The sequence below is a fragment of the Theropithecus gelada genome, chromosome 17, assembly GCF_003255815.1.
Source record: "Theropithecus gelada isolate Dixy chromosome 17, Tgel_1.0, whole genome shotgun sequence".
In the NCBI taxonomy this organism is placed as follows: Eukaryota; Metazoa; Chordata; class Mammalia; order Primates; family Cercopithecidae; genus Theropithecus; species Theropithecus gelada.
The window spans coordinates 53,414,651-53,431,832 of NC_037685.1; the positions used below are offsets into that span (position 1 = coordinate 53,414,651).

General features: G+C 46.6%; 1 protein-coding gene across 6 annotated transcripts; it reads left to right on the forward strand.

Annotated features, from left to right (window-relative positions):
* The first annotated feature begins 908 nt into the window (after window positions 1-908).
* GJB6 (gap junction protein beta 6) lies at window positions 909-9,620 on the forward strand. Of its 6 annotated transcripts, none has more exons than XM_025364317.1 (5): window positions 909-1,273; window positions 1,909-2,031; window positions 2,600-2,709; window positions 3,654-3,815; window positions 8,086-9,620. In XM_025364317.1, exon 5 carries the CDS (start codon window positions 8,101-8,103, stop codon window positions 8,884-8,886), a length of 786 nt encoding a protein of 261 aa, XP_025220102.1. In that variant the 5' UTR covers window positions 909-1,273; window positions 1,909-2,031; window positions 2,600-2,709; window positions 3,654-3,815; window positions 8,086-8,100; the 3' UTR covers window positions 8,887-9,620. The 6 variants fall into 6 exon arrangements, with proteins under 6 accessions (XP_025220102.1, XP_025220101.1, XP_025220104.1 ...); XM_025364318.1 differs by having other exon boundaries at window positions 1,241-1,273; window positions 2,594-2,709; window positions 8,086-9,614; XM_025364316.1 differs by lacking the exon at window positions 2,600-2,709.
* The last annotated feature ends 7,562 nt before the right edge of the window (window positions 9,621-17,182 follow it).

Sequence of the window (17,182 nt, forward strand, 5' to 3'; positions counted from 1 at the left end):
ACCAGGGAGGCAGAGGTTGCAATGAGCTGAGATCACACCACCACACTCCAGCCTGGGCAACAGAGCCAGACTTCGTCAAAAAAAAAAAAAAAGGCCTAGAGATTTCTGTGTCTCTCCACCCTCCAGGTTCAAGGCCATTTCCAGGACTTCCCCAGAGTTTTTAAAACTTGACTCGGGCAAATTCTCTAAGAACCTCGTTCTCCTCAAATAAAATATTTTGGAAGGTGGACTTTTATAAGTCTTGGCTCAACTTCCACGACCTTTAACAGACATCTTGTTTCATGGGAGAATATGACCCAACAAGTGGCATATGGTTTAGGTGGGGACATTTAATTACCAAACAATTTCGTAGAATAAGCAAGTCACACATCTTTTGTCCGATGCATGACAGGTTTGAACCTGTAAAGCCAGGTCCCTAAATAGCTTCCCACGTTTCCACCCCACCGGCCCTTGCACCACTCCCTGTACTGGCCCTGGGCTTTCTAGTCTTGACTGAAAAGCAGGGAGGCAATGGGGTCTCTCCTGGTGCACTGTCCCGAGGAAGGCCCGCTCCGCTTCCCCGGAGGAGGCTTCAAAGGATGGAGGTAATTCATAAAAACAACCCTCTAAGTGGTCATTAATTAATAAAGAACCTCCAGGCTGCTACAGGAGAGGGCTGTGCACCCCGCGGGCTAGGAGAAGGCTGGAGTGCCCAGAAAGACCGAGGATGTGTCCTTCATGCATCTTTAATTCACAGCCTGCCCCTCACACTGCTCGCCACGGGTGCGCTAGGGAGGAAGGGCCCCCTCGAGGGCCTGGGCAGGCACCCCACACCTGCACCCGCGCAGAGGGGCTGCGCCCCGGAGGGAGAGCCCCCTACATCCCTGGTACCCCGTCCCCTCCAAGGGCCGGAAAGAGGGCCCCTGCGCACCTCTTAGGGGTCCCCCATCCTGCGCCCCCCGCCACGGGAAAAGGGTCCCCGCTCTGCGCACCCGGGCCCCGGGGTACAGCCCCTGCCCTGCACCCCTTGCTCCCGCGGGGGACGGTCCGCGCCCAGCGCCTAGGGCGCCCGGGGCAGGTGCGGCGCGGGGCCCGCGGAGTGACAGCGCTCGCCTCCCGTAGCCCGCCCGAGCCGCGTCAGGGCAGAGGCGGGGTGGGGCGCGGTTAAAAGGCGCGGCAGGTGGGAGCCGCGGTCTTCACCCGCAGCCGAGCGGAGCGCCCGAGCCCGACCCGCCTCCCAGCCCGAGCGGAGGGCGCCGCCCCGCGCAGAGCCCGCGCCAGGGCCGCCGAGCAGGTGAACGGGCGCGGACCGGGGGTCGTGCGGGGGGGAGCGGCGGCGCCACCTGGGCCCCGCGGGGGAGGAATTTCCTCCGAGAAGCCAAAGCGGGCGAGGTCGGCGGCTGGTCCCACCTCCCCGTCGCTCCTGTCGGGTTCGGGAGCCGGCAGGGGCGGGGGTCGGGGCGCTCGCGGGGCCCCCACCTGCCTCCATCCGCACCCGCCCGCCCGCAGCGCCGGCCCCGGCCCGGGGGCCCCGTCTCTGTCCGCAGAGGAGCGAGGACGCACTGGTTTGACTTTCACCCCAGCGTGGTCCCCTCTGACTTGTACAACAGGTTGGAGGAAGGTTTCGGATCGTGTGTCTAAGAGGCCAGAGTGGGGGCCGGTGCCCCTTTCCCCCGTTTCGTTTGCCGCGTGTCGGATTTTCTAAGCGTTTGTGGGTCACCGGCGTGTCCCCTTGGATTTGGGAAGAAGAAAGCCCCAGGTCTGGGATGCGGGTCTCAGTTCAGCCAAATCCTCCACTTGGGCCGATGCACAAGTCCCCGAAGAACCGCAGGGGATGGGCTGCGTGACGGGGCTTCCGAGAAACTTGTGAAATGCTGGTGACAATAGCGTGGAGGACAGTCATTAAAAGTAACTGGCGACACATCTTAGTTAAAACGTGCAGGCGCCAGAAGGCACTTCCTGTCGGTGAAGGAGACCAGTCCCCGGTGTCACGGGCATCCTGTGTTTTGCAAACGGGACTGGCCTCCCTTCCTGGGGAGCAGGACGGTCCGGGTGAGCGTGGCCTGCCCGCAGCTCTGCACCCCCGGAGGGGCTAGGGACCTGCAGCCAGGCGGGGACGCTGGCCCAGCGACCTCAGTGTCCCTGGGTGGACATGCACTCTGTTTAGTGTCTGATTTAACCATGCCAGGTTGTTCTTTTCCCTCAAGTAGATTTTATGCCATACAACTCTTTTCTCGCCCCAGTTCTAGCAGAATCTAACCAGTGTTCTAGAAGAAAATGTCCTGCCCCCATGCAGTCTCCTTAGAATTGCAGGGTGCTGCTCAGAACTGCTCCTGTGGAGAGCTTTGTCTGTTGTTTGGATCCAGCAGCGTCTTTGGGGGTGTTGCTTGAAGCCTGCCAAGGAGGGGAGGGGGGTTTTGAGGACAGAACACCAGGGCTCTAGCCTGTCACATAACTGGGGGTGTGGAGGGCACCTCACTGCCACTGCAGTGATTAAAGCCTGGAAGACGCTGGCCCGTTCACCTGCCCCTCTGGTTGTTTTGTAAACAAATTCTGATACAGGTAATGATGACTTTATGCTTTTTTTCTTATGTTTTCTCTTCTGAATTCTGAGTGTTAGGAAGGAAAAGAAGTGCAGAAGATCTGGCTAAACAATTTCAGTATGGTGAAAGAAAAATTCTAACTTACACGCCCTCTTCATGCATCTTTAATTCAGTTTGAATATTCCAGGTGCTGTGAGCAGTTTGCATACATTAGTTTAAATATTAAATGGGATAAAATTGTGGGAAAGTAATTTCTGACCCAAGCTGCTTGGCCTGTGAGGGCATAACCTTCCAATGGCCACCTGCCATAGGTTATGATTTCTGTTTTAGTTGCTTAGTGCATGAGCGTAGACCTGGAACCCCAGAGGGCCTGCTCCATTTTTATTCCCAGGGTCATTTAAATCTAGTTGAGCTTAAATGTTTGGAAAGGACACAGGTTTGCTTGAATGAACAAACATATATTGATAACAAGACCCAGAGAAGGAAAGTTTAACTTAATGGAAATTAATTTTTAACTCTTTGAATTCTTAAATGATGTAAGAAACATACATAATTCCATGAGTTGTTCATTTTTACATCTGGACTCCATAGACAGAAATGTTTCACTTTTAGTAAGTTTATTTTGAAATATATGAATCCTAGACCCATTGTTATCACTAGCTGTTACTTTATCAGGACAGCTGCTGAAGTTTTTTGTCACTAAATTTAAAAATCAACTATCAGGTTGTCCCTTGGATGACCTGAGATTTCTAGAGACAAAAGAAATCTATTCTTCTTGATTAAAGAAAGAGCCTGGAGATTTTTTTTAAAACCACTGATTTGGGGATCAGGGAGTAGCCAGTGTCTCAAACTCTCCCCTGTCCCTTTTTGTATTTCTCAAGGAGTGGGCTTGAGGCCTCAGATTGGGTGTTACCGTTATTTTGATAGGGAGAAGATCCTACTAAAGAGCACGTTTGATTATTTTATGTGTGCAAAATACAGAGCATCAGGAAGCTGGCAATTTCTGAACTTACCTCATAACAGTTCTGGGAATGAAGAAAAATACCCACAAAGTTTATTCAGGGGACACACTGCGGCGAGTAGGGGGGAGTTGAAGGAATATGGCAACAACTACTATTTTTCCCTCAACAGGGGACATCCTCACTGACCGAGCAAAGACTGACATTCGTATCATCACTGTGCCCCACCGGCACTCCAGTGGGGTAGGAGAAGGAGCTCTGACACCCTCGCAGAGGGACCTTGCCCTCATTCTTCGAGTCTGAAACGCTGGCAGCCGTTGGAAACAGGACTCAGGTTTGCTGGTTTTGCTTTGACATTGTTTTCCTTTAATCTATGCAGACTCCCCGAGTATCCAAAGCTACCTTCAAAATTGGGAGGCACCTGTTCCTGTTCTCAGATCTATCAACTATTCCCTAGATGGCCGGGCGTGATGGCTCACGCCTGTAATCCCAACACTTTAGGAGGCCGAGGCTGAAGTCAGGAGTTCAAGACCTGCCTGACCGAGATGGCAAAATCCCGTCTCTACTAAAAAATAAAAAATTTAATTAACCAGGTGTGGTGGCATGTGCCTGTAGTCCCAGCTATTCAGGAGGCTGAAGCACAAGAATCACTTGAACCCGGGAGGCAGATGTTGCAGTGAGCTGAGACTGCGCCATTGCACTCCACCCTGGGCGACAGAGCAAGACTCTGTCCCAAAAAAAAAAAAAAAAAATTTTTTTTTTTTTTTTTTTTTTTTGCTAAATGACATTGAAAGTGGAACAGAGCTATCTAGAAAAATATGCTGAGGGGTAACACTCCAACTTTGGGGGCTTTAGTTTTGGTTCTGTCATTAGTGAAATTATAATGGCATCGCTAAATAAGCTAGTTGTAATTAATTTCCCAAGTAAGAAGTTTTAAAACAATCAAGAAATTTCATTACTGCAATCAAATGCCAATCGATCTTAATTATTTGAGTTGTAAAAGGAAAGAATAATCTATCTTCATAATGCTGTGTGGATCCTCAAAAGTAAAATCAATGGTTTACTTATTTTTAGAGCTAGATATTTCAAACTGGAGCTTTAGTATCAAGAATACAGCATTAAGTTGTTCACTATGAATAGATTTACCACAAAACCTATCACAGTTTACCTTTTTAAGTTTAAATGTAACCACATTCTTAGAAGTTGAAGACTGCAGAAGGGAAGCATATCTATTCTTTCCTTAAAAGACAACCAGAGAGGCACCAGTTAAAATGAACCTCTCCGGTTTCCGAAGAAAGGGTTAATATTTTACTTTGTATTGGAAAAGCTCCTCCCATTGGCTCCAGCCCTCCAGAAGCAGGAGAGGAAAGAAGTACTTTGTTTACTACAGCTACAGCGGGTCCCAGTGGATGTCATGATTTTGGAAAGTAATTTGAAATTAGTGACAACTTCACACATTGAAATAACCTTCAAATCTTCTCCAACCAAGAGGATTTGTGAAAGATCATGCCCTATGGTTTCGTGTTTTTACAAGGGAGAGCCTGGGGGCTGGCGCTTTCTCTGCCACCCCCAACCCCCAACATCCTTCCTCTGGGCCCCTCTGCAGTCTGTCCACTCACCCTGTCCACCCATGAAAGTCAGGACAGGAGCAGCCAGTGGAGTTGAGTCCTCCTTAAAACTTGCTGAGTCTCCTGCATTTACCGCCATCCTCCCACAGCTCCATGAGTCGGAGCCTCTCCTGGGGCAGCCAGGACTGGCCAGTGATGGCAGCAATGTGCTGGAAATTTGGTGCTTGGTAACCCTCAACTGGCCCATCACCCTGGCCTGTCTCTTGACACTTGCAAGGGGAGCTCTCCTCTCCCTGGCTGTTGGCCTGCAGAGAATGATACGCAGGGCAGATCTCGAGGGCTGGTTGGTGAGCCCCTCAGGAGTGACACGACCGGGAAAAGAATGGAAAGAGCCACTCTCTCACTGTCTCGATTGGGAAACACCAGCTCGGGGCACTGAGCGCCTAGGGGCAGCCCACTCAGGACCGGGCAGGTTTGGAGAGAGGACACAGCCCCTCCCTTGGATCACTTCTGCTGTTACGAATAGCAGGGCCTTTGTGGCTCTTGCAGGAGGACGCTGTGAACCAGGAGACTGTCCTGAGTGACTGGGGGCCTAGACACGCTTGTATTGGGTTTAACCTCATTTTTCTCAGCAAGCTCGGCATCGCCTTTACTTTTCTTCCTTTAAACGCATAGGTGCATTGCCGATTTTTAGTACCAGCATTTCCACAGGAGAAGAGAATATTATTATTCAGAATGAAAAGAGGGGCCCAATTCCTGGAGGAGGGCAACTACCTTGATTTTTAAAATAAGAGAAATGCTTAAAGAATTAAAAATAGAATAACCATGAGATCCAGCAATCTCACATCAAGATACCTAAAAGACTTGAAAGCAGGGTCTTGAAGAAAGTATGAGTACACCTTACTCACGGTAGTGTTACAACCGCCAAAAGACAGAAGCAACCCAGTGTCCATCGATGGGTGAATGAGTAAACAAAATGGGGAGCGTCTATACGGTGGAATAGCATTCAGCCTCCCAAATAAGGAAATCCTGTCACTCGCTGCAACGTGGATGAACCTCGAGGACACGATGCTGAGTGAAATAAGCCAATCCCAAAAGACAAGTGCTGTGGCTTTCTACTTCTATGAGGTCGGTAGAGCAGTCAAAATCACAGACACGGAAAGTAGAATGGTGGTTGCTGGGGGCTGGGGAGGGGGGAATGGAGAATTGTTGCTTAATATTAATAACGCAGCCAAGGGCAAAAAAAACAATTTCTCAGAAAGCCAACGGAACTAGGAGTCGGACTTTTCCGACAGGTCTGCTGACCGCACCCGACCAAGCATGACAATGTTTTTAGGGTGGGCATTCCTTTTCAGAAAACCTCAGACTAGCAGGGCAGGGAGTTGAAGTTATAAAATATCACAGCCTACCTCAAAATAAAGTTGGCTTCGGTCTGTAATATCACTGTGTCACTTTCCCAAAAGATGCTGCCTTGGGGCACACAGTAGCACCCCACTCCGAGGCCAAGGCACTCCTGGGTGGGGAGAGGCTGCCTCCATTCCCCCAACTGCTTCCAGGAGCAGCCAGCATAATGCAGAGGGGCAGGTGTGTGGGCCAGAGCGTGAGGTCCAGGGGGCTGGCATGAGAGGGGGAGGCTGACAGGTGTCCCTAACCCATTCAGGGACAAGAAAGTCTAAGACCGGTGAACAGAAGGACTTTGGTGACTCCCTCATGCCCTGGCAGCCTGTAAAAAAATGCCTGAGTGAATTCCTCTGGGGAGAGGTCTCTTACTTTCTGAAAATTTTCAAAGGGTCCGTGATACCTCCTTTTCTTTTTCAAAGGAGAATACTGACCAGTTCTATAGTCTTCTGTGGCAGTGTAGGATAAGAAGGCAACTGTTTGAATTATAGCAAAAGTGTCCATAGCTGTAAAGAAGTCCTTTTTCTCTTGGGATGTAGAATCAGTGCATTAATGGGGAAGGAGGCCCCGGGTGGCAGGGGCAGCAGATCCCCTCCTCAGCCGCCCCTGGCGCAAACAGGACCCGCTGGGGAGGCAGAGCCAACGTGGGCTTGGTTATACTGAAGATATGTTGGAGAACAATGGAGCAATCTTTATAAAAGATTGTGAGTCTCTTTTAGAAGAGGCTTTCTCAGTAGTTGACAATATTAGATTTCCTAAGAACACATGAGTATGGCAGATGATGTTATTCAAGCTAGAATTAAGTATAAATATATTGTATAAATAAGCTAGTAAGTATTTTGTTTTTTCTTAGTCTGTTGGGTAAACTAGATTATGTCATTCCAATGGAAGTTTTGTTTTCCCTGAATAAGCTATTTAATGAATAAAATCTACTGTGGAAGCTCGGTGAGTAGCCCTTGGATAAAGCCAAACGGTGTAACAGCTCAGAAAGTGATTAAAAGGGAGCTTGGAAATGAATTCGTTTACCTGTGTTCCTGGATTAATGCAAACAGCAATCTAATATATGATCTGAATTCAGTTGAATCAAGATGATCTGAACCCCCTCCTCTGAAAAGTTATTTCTGACCAAAAACATGAGATTTTTTTTTTTTCTTTGGTGAGACAGAATCTCAGAATCTCGCTCTGTCGCCCAGGCTGGAGTGCACTGACGTGATCTCAGCTCACTGCAAGCTCCACCTCCCTGGTTCACCCCATTCTCCTGCCTCAGCCTTCCAAGTAGCTGGGACTACAGGTGCCCGCCACCACGCCCGGCTAAATTTTTATTGTATTTTTAGTAGAGACAGGGTTTCACCTTGTTAGCCAGGATGGTCTAAATCTCCTGACCTCGTGATCCACCCACCTCGGCCTCCCAAAGTGCTGGGATTCCAGGCGTGAGCCACCGCACCTGGCCAAGCATGACAATGTTTTTAGGGTGAGCATTCCTTTTCAGAAAGCCTCAGACTAGCAGGGCAGGGAGTTGAAGTTGTAAAATACCACAGCCTACCTTAAAATAAAGTTGGCTTCAGTCTGTAATATCACTGTGTCACTTTCCCAGGGCCTCTTCCACTAATAAACCTTTGCCCGCTTTTGTCTGTTTAGGGATAAACCGGCACAATGGACTGGGGGGCCCTGCACACTTTGATTGGGGGTGTCAACAAACACTCCACCAGCATCGGGAAGGTGTGGGTCACGGTCATCTTCATCTTTCGAGTCATGATCCTCGTCGTGGCCGCTCACGAAGTGTGGGGCGACGAGCAGGAGGACTTTGTCTGCAACACACTGCAACCGGGATGCAAAAACGTGTGCTATGACCACTTTTTCCCGGTGTCCCACATCCGGCTGTGGGCCCTCCAGCTGATCTTCGTCTCCACCCCAGCGCTGCTGGTGGCCATGCACGTGGCCTACTACAGGCACGAAACCACCCGCAAGTTCAGGCGAGGAGACAAGAGGAATGAATTCAAAGACATAGAGGACATTAAAAAGCAGAAGGTTCGGATAGAGGGGTCGCTGTGGTGGACGTACACCAGCAGCATCTTTTTCCGAATCATCTTCGAAGCAGCCTTTATGTATGTGTTTTACTTCCTTTACAATGGGTACCACCTGCCCTGGGTGTTGAAATGTGGGATTGATCCCTGCCCCAACCTTGTTGACTGCTTTATTTCTAGGCCAACAGAGAAGACTGTGTTTACCATTTTTATGATTTCTGCATCTGTGATTTGCATGCTGCTTAACGTGGCAGAATTGTGCTACCTGCTGCTGAAAGTGTGTTTTAGGAGATCAAAGAGAGCACAGACACAAAGAAATCACCCCAACCATGCCCTAAAGGAGAGTAAGCAGAATGAAATGAATGAGCTGATTTCAGATAGTGGTCAAAATGCAATCACAGGTTTCCCAAGCTAAACATTTCAAGGTAAAATGTAGCTGCGTCATAAGGAGACTTTTGTCTTCTCCAGAAGGCAGTACCAACCTGAAAGTTCCTTCTCTAGCCTGAAGAGTTTGTCTTTATAAATGACTTTCATAATAAATAGACACTTGAGTTAACTTTTTGTAGGATACTTGCGCCATTCATACACAACGTGATCAAATATGTGGTCCCTCTCTGAAAACAAGAGACTGCTTGACAGAGGAGCATGGCAGTCACTTTGACAGGTTCCTTTTAAGTGGACTCTGACAAAGTGGGTACTTCCTGAAAATTTATGGAACTGTTGTTGATAAAGAACATTTATCTAGAAATCGATACTTTTATTAGGAAAAGATATTTTTATAGGCTTGGATGCTTTTAGTTCTGACTTTGAATTTATATAAAGTATTTTTATAATGACTGGTCTTCCTTACCTGGAAAACATGAGGTGTTAGTTTTAGAATTACACCACAAGTATCTAAATTTGGAACTTACAAAGGGTCTATCTTGTAAATATTGTTTTGCATTGTCTGTTGGCAAATTTGTGAACTGTCATGATATGCTTAAGGTGGAAAGTGTTCATTGCACAATTTAATTTTACTGCTTTCTGAAGGTAGATGGAACAGTATGGAAGCAGAAAGCTTTTTTAACTCACCTATTTGCCGATCACTGCGAGCAACTGAAAGTGAATGTGATTACCTCAATAAAGCTCGGCCCCATTGCTTAAGCCTTCGCATGCCTTGTGGTTTCTGTTGCATCTGGGCAGCTTGCTGCCAACCCTCGTGGGCTGGGTGCTTTTGCTGGGAAGGTGACCAGTTACTGTGGGTGGAGGGGCCTGGGACCTCAACAGGGATTCTTGCATCCTCACTGCAAATGGGCAGAAGCTAAGTTTAGCAGCCTACAGGGCATTCAGCTTGGAGCGGGCCACTTGTACGACACTAGGAATGATGTCCTCAGGGTCAGTTCATCCTGGAAAGAGAGGAGGTTAGGGAAGTCTTAAGCCTTCATCCCGTGGTGACTGAGAAAAGCACCCACAGTTTAGCACCCAGAGGTGGGAAACCTCTTTCCCCCCAAGGATTTCCAGATTGGACACAGATACCGTTAGTGTGGGTGTGGGTGAGGCAGGTGCAGACTGATCACTCCTGGGAGCAACGGCACACCCGTGAACTCACTCCCTGCATAAAAGGACACAGCATGATACACCGCCCATGGGGACACCCGGCGGACGGTGAACACAGATGTGGGCTTGGTGTGGCATGTTGATTCCTCCAGGATCTCCTTCAGAAACTTGCTCCAGAGAAACAAAAATACACTTCTCATTTTCTTTAGTCTAAAGCAAATCCCAAAATATTTCATCCATAAATATTTTAGTACCAATCTATAAAAACAAGGACTAAGCTTTTAAAGCAAAATCACAATTTAATCATCACACTAAAACAATCCAGTTGGCATTCATAATCCCTGCTTTTCCTGGGATGTTCCCTTCTTTTTATTTGATTTATTTTTATTTTTATTTTTTGAGATGGAGCCTCACTCTGTAGCCCAGGCTAGAGTGCAGTGCACAATCTTGGCTCACTGCAACCTCTGCCTCCCAGGTTCAAGCGATTCTCCTGCCTCAGCCTCCCAAGTGGCTGGGATTACAGGCGTGCGCCACCACGCCTGGCTAATTTTTATGCTTTCAGTAGAGATGAGCTTTTACCATGTTGGCCAGGCTGGTCTCCACTCCTGGCCTCAAGTGATCCGCCCTCCTCGGCCTCCCAAAGTGCTGAGATTACAAGCGTGAGCCACTGCTTCCACCCCTGTTCCTTTCTTTTTAAATCGCTGGTTGTACAAGTATTGCATGAAGCCCATAGGAAGTGGGGAAGATCGGGGCAAATAACACAGCCTTGGCAATAATCCCCATACGAATGGAGGAGGCATCTTCTCCCCACCTCTCCCCTAGCTGCTGCGGTTGGCCCCTCCATTCCCTCTCTTCTTTTTTAAACAATAAATTGAGGTAAAATGGATGTACACAGAACTGCCCATATCTAAAGGGCCCAATTTGATGGGTTTGGACCTATGGAAACACTCGGGACACCCAGCACCATAATCAAGGTAATAAAGATACCCATCCCCTCCATAGGCTCCTGTGTTGCATTGGGTTTTTTTGTTTTGTTTTGTTTTTGTTTGTTTGTTTTTTTGTGGTAAGAACATTTAACATGAGAACTATCCTCTTAAGGTATTCTGAAGTGCACAATACATATTGTTCACTATGGGCAGGATGCTGTGCAGAAGATCTCTAGAACGTACTCTTCTAGCATCACTGAAACTTTATATCCATTGAATAATAATTCCCCACTTCCTTAAATCCACACCCCTCCCCAACCCTGGAAACTGCTGTTGGATTCTTTGCTACTCAGAGATTGACTGTTTTAGACACACATCAGTATGATCAGGAATATTTACCTTCCTGTGCCCGGCTTATTTCACTTGGCATAATGTCCTCTGGGTTCATCTGTGTTGCCCCAGATGGCAGGATTTTCTTCCTTTTTAAGATTGAATAATATTCTATCATATGGATATACCATACTTTCCGTTTTCATTTATCTGTCTAAACTATCATGATATATCACCTTACACCTGTTAGGATGGCTATTATCAAAAAACAAAACACAACAGAAACAAAGGATGAGTGTTGGTGAAGATGTGGGGCAAATGGAGTTCTCATGCACTGTTAGCAGGAACGAAGAAGGGTGCAGCATTATGGAAGGCAGGACGGAGGCTCCTTAAAATATCAAAAGAGAAATGGCCAAATGATCCAGCAATTGCACTTTTGGGGATATGCCCAAAAGAGTTAAAACCAGGATCTCAAAGAAATATTTGCACACCTGTGTTCACTGCAGCTGATTAACAAAGGACAAGATACGGAAACAATCTTCCTCTCTCTTTCACTTTCAGTCTCTTCGTCTTTAGTTTCTTCCTGCCCTTTAACCTCTAAAAGTTCCTCCCTCTTGAGCTACAGCCTGGTCTCTCCACACCCTGCCATCAAGATTCTGAGAATGGCAGCACCTACTTCCTCTTTCCCCACCTATTCCATGACAATGAATCTGGGCCCACCTTCACTACTGAACCGAAGCCATTGTCAGCCCCAGTGACTTTCTGAACGCCATATCTGATGGCTTCTTCTCAGGTGTCTTCTTCCAACAATTCTTTTAAAACTCTTGGGCCAGGCACGGTGGCTCACGCCTGTAATCCCAGCACTTTGGGAGGCCGAGGCGGGTGGATCACGAGGTCAGGAGATCGAGACCATCCTGGCTAACACAGTGAAACCCCGTCTCTACTAAAAATACAAAAAATTAGCCAGGCGTGGTGGCAGCACCTGTAGTCCCAGCTACTTGGGAGGCTGAGGCAGGAGAATGGTGTGAATCCGGGAAGCGGAGCTTGCAGTGAGCCGAGATCACGCCACTGCACTCCAGCCTGGGTGACAGAGCAAGACTCCATCTCAAAAAACAACAGTCAACATACTAAAGATGTAAATTCTCCTCAAAATGATATATAGGTTTAATGCCATTTGTATCAAAATCCCAGCAAAAGTTTTTGAATACATAGATGAGATTATTCTAAAATAATCCTTATAATGGATTCATTCATATAATAGAAAGGCAAAGGAACTAGTTCCTTTTTTTAGGACTGAGTCTCACTCTGTTGCCCAGGCTGGAATGCAGTAGCATGATCTCGGCTCACTGCAACCTCTGCCTCCCAGATTCAAGCAATTCTTGTGCCTCAGCCTTCCGAGTAGCTGGGATTACAGGTGCCCACTACCACACTCGGCTAATTTTTGTATTTTTATTAGAGACGGGGTTTCACCATGTTGGCCAGGCTGGTCTCGAACACCTGATCTCAGGTGATCTGCCCACCTGGGCCTCCCAAAATGCTGGGATTACAGTCGTGAGCCACCGTGCCCAGCCTCTATTCAACCTTTCTGACCTCAGTGCCCTTATCTGTAAAATGATGCTCATATCTCATAGGGTAAATTGTGCAGATAAACAAGGTTGCTGAGGAAGACTGCAGGGTGAATAATGAAAGGTTCTTGGAGTAACTTTACCTGAGGATGGAGAGAGGAAGAGAAGCCAGTGCAGGAGATAGATGCGCAGGTGGAAGTGGGGCAGGAGAACCATAGTTAGGTTGGGCAGTATGTGGGAATCCAGTAAAATATTAGTTTTATTTAATTTTTAATTTTTTTGAGACAAGGTCTTGCTCTGTGATCCAGGCTGGAGTGGCATGATCATAGATCACTGTAGCCCCAACTTCCTGGTCTCAAGCGATCCTCCCACCTCAGCTTCCTGACTTGACTATTGTTTCAGCATTAAACCAGCCTTGCATCCCTGGAATGAACCTCACTTTGTCGTGGTGTGTAATTCTCTTTATATAGTACCAAGCTTTATTTGTTACTATTTTATTAAGAATGTTTGCATCTATATTAATGGAGGATATTAGTCTGTAGTTTTCTTTTTTGCATGCTGTATTTGTCTGGTTTTAGAATCAGTATGACACTAGAGTCACAAAATACACTGGGAAGTGTTCCCTCTTTTTCTGTTTTCTGGAAAAAATCATGTAGAATTGGTGGTAATCCTCCTTCAAACATTTGGTAGAATTCTCCAATGAAACTATCTGAGCCTTGCACAATTCTTTTCTGAGAGACTTTTAATTATAAAAGTTATACAGCTCATATCATCTATGTTATATTGGTTGAGTTACGGTAGTTTGTGGGTTTTGAGGAAATTGTCTATTTTGTCTAAGTTGCAAAGTGTATGTGTAGAGTTGCTCACAAGATTCCCTTATTATTGCTTTGATGTCCACAGGGTCTGTAGCGATATATCCTGTTTCATTCCTGATATTGGTAATTTATTTTTTCACTCTTTTTTTCCTTTGTCAGCCTTCCTAGTGGTTTGTAAATTTTAAATTTTGTTGATCTCTTCAAAGAACCAACTCTGTTTCGTTAATTTCCTCTTTTCTTTTTCTGTTTTCAGGATAATTGATTTCTGCTCTTATATTTATTATTTTCTTCCTTCTTTCTTTTGGTTTATTTTGCTCAGCTTCTTCTAGGTTCTTCGAGTAGGAACTTAGATCTCAGTCCTTTCTTCTTTCCTATGGTATGCATTCAGTACTACACATTTCCTTATTAGCACTCCTTTAGCTATGCTAACAAATTTTGATATGTTGTATTTTTAAATCTCATTCAGTACAATGTATTTAGAAGTGTGTTTTAGTTTCCAAGTGTTTGGAAATTTTCCTATTTCTGCTATTTATTTCTAGTTTGATTTTATTATGGCCAGAGAACACACTATTATTTTATTCTTTGAAATGTATTGAGGTTTGTTTTATGGCTTATGTATTAAGCATGTCCTTTTACTCTTATGTTTTGACATCAGAATAATGTCCATGGCCTTACTAACCCCGAGGAGACTGTCCCTCCCAGGGCCAGCTAATTCCTAGAGATGGCAAATAACTCCCTGTGAGTGCACCAGTAATACTCAAACCAATCAATCCAAACCTAGACCCTAACCACCCCCTTCATCAGTCGCTCACGGAGATTTCACATTCTAGGCCACTGTCTACCTGCCCTAATCAGTCCAGGGCCAGGTACCAGACCAATGGGGATAGCCCCTATGCCTCAGAGCCCCCTGAAATTTTCACACTAGTCAATCCCAAGTCTGCTAAGCCTGCTTACTCTGCCTTGCCTTTCCCAGAGAAACCACATTAATGGCTGTTGTGGGAAGTCAGGGACCCTGAACAGAGGTACCGGCTGGAGCCACGGCAGAGGAACATAAATTGTGAAGATTTCATTTTAACATGGACATTTATCAGTTCCCAAATAATACTTTTATAATTTCTTATGCCTGTCTTTAATCTCTTAATCCTGTTATCTTCATAAGCTGAGGATGTACGTCACCTCAGGACCACTGCGATAATTGTGTTAACTGTACAAATTGATTGTAAAACATGTGTGTTTGAACAATATGAAATCAGTGCATCTTGAAAAAGAACAGAATAACAGCGATTTTTAGGAAACAAGGTTAAGACAACCATAAGGTCTGACTGCCTGTGGGGTCGGGCAAAAACAGCCATATTTTTCTTCTTGCAGAGAGCCTATAAACGAATGTGCAAGTAGGGAAGATATTGTTAATTATTTTCCTAGCAAGGAATGTTAATATTAATACTCTGGGAAAGAATGCATTCCTGGGGGAGGTCTATGAAAGGCCGCTCTGGGAATGTCTGTCTTATGCGGTTGAGATAAGGACTGAGATACGCCCTGGTCTCCTGCAGTACCCTCAGCCTCACTGGGGTGGGGAAAAAACTCCGCTCTGGTAAATTTGTGGTCAGACCGGTTCTCTGCTCTCGAACTCTGTTTTCTGTGTTTTAAGATGTTTATCAAGACAATACATGTACCGCTGAACATAGACCCTTATCAGTAGTTCTGCTTTTGCCCTTTGTTCTGTTCCCTCAGAAGCATGTGATCTTTGTTAGACACTTACTACTAGTTCTGCTTTCAGCCTTTTGAAACATGTGATCTTTGTACCTCCTCCCTATTCCCACACCCCTCCCCTTTTGAAACACTTAATAAAAACTTGCTAGTCTGAGACTCAGGCGGGCAACACAGTCCTACCGACATGTGATGTCACCCCCAGCGGCCCAGCTGTAAAAGTCCTCTCTTTATACTGTCTCTCTTTATTTCTCAGCCGGCCGACACTTATGGAAAATAGAACCTACGTTGAAATATTGGGGATGGTTTCCCCCAGTAAGTGCCTCTTGCCCACACTTCCCCCTGACCTCCTCCGTCTCCTGGTTGACTCTGATACTTTTCCATATGGCCCTGCATGGTGTGTTTGCCCCCTATTTCTAGAGCACTGTGAGTAAAAACCTTTTCCTTCATGACAGTCATTTCCATGCCTGCGTTTCTTATCACACCTGATTAAAACAGGTCTATCTTGCGGTTCTGGAATTTCTATTCGGTTCTTCTCTGTATCATCTATGTCTTCACTAACGTTTTCTATTTCTTTGCTGAGGCTTTTCTATTTCTGTTTCAAACATGTTTGTAATTGTTCATTGAAGCCTTTTTATCATGACTGCCTTAAGATCTTTGTCAGATTATTCTAACATCCCTGTCATCTTGGTATTAGTATCCATTGATTGTTTTGTTTATTCAGGTTGAGGTCTTGGTTCTCTGTATGACAAGGGATTTTCAGTTGAAACCTGGACACTCTGGCGGGGCGTGATGGCTCACGTCTGTAATCCCAGAATCCCAGCTGAGGCAGGTGGATCGCCTGAAGTCAGGAGTTTGAGACCAGCCTGGCCAACATGGTGAAACCCCATCTTTACTTAAAAAAAATACAAAAATCAGCAGGGGGTAGTGACTCCATAGGCTGAGGTGGGAGAATTGCCTGAACCCAGGAGGCGGAGGTTGCAGTGAGTCGAGATCATGCCACTGCACTCCAGCCTGGGCAACAACAGTGAAATTCTGCCTCAAAAACAACATCAACAACAACCTGGACACTCTGGGTGTTTTGTCAAAAGACTCTGGGTCTCCTTTAAAGTCTCTGTTTTAACTGGCTTTCTCTATCACCCCTCCAGAAGGGAATGGGTGCCACCTCATGCTGTCAGGTGGAGGTAGAAGTCCAGGTTTTCCATTTGGCCTCCGTTGACACCCAAGGTGAGGAGAGGCTTCTTGTAGGGCAGGGTTGACAGTTCCAGCTCTCAGTGTAATCTCCTCCAGCACCATGGTGGGGTGGCCTCATTTCTGGTAGGCAGTGATGAAAGTCCTGACTCTCCACTAGACCTTCTTTGACACCACCTGGAGGAGGGGTGGTGGTGCCTCATTACCACTAGGTGGGATGGGGTCCAGACTCCCTACGTGGCCACCACTAACATCATGTGGCAGGAGGGTCTTGTTACCTGCTGGGACAAAAGTCCAAGCTCCCTACTTTGCTTTCTCTGACACTGTCCCAGTGGGGATGCTGAGGCACCCTGTTACAGCCTTGCTAGGGCAGAAGCCTGGGCAACCTGTTTGGCCTTTGCTGGCATGGGTGAGTGGTAGGAGGGACACAGTTTTTTCTGGGATATTTGGCTGAAGTAGATTGGTTATTGTCTAAAATAAATTTTTTTTTTTTTTAGATGTAGTCTTGCTTTGTCGCCAGGCTGGAGTGCAATGGCACGATCTCGGCTTACTGCAACCTCTGCCTCCCAGATTCAAGCAATTCTCCTGCCTCAGCCTCCTGAGAAGCTGGGACTGCAGGCGCGCACCACCATGCCCAGCTA

Coding starts and splice junctions, on each gene's coding strand:
- GJB6 (XM_025364317.1), top strand. CDS start 8,101: ATGGACTGGGGGGCCCTGCACACTTTGATTGGGGGTGTCAACAAACAC.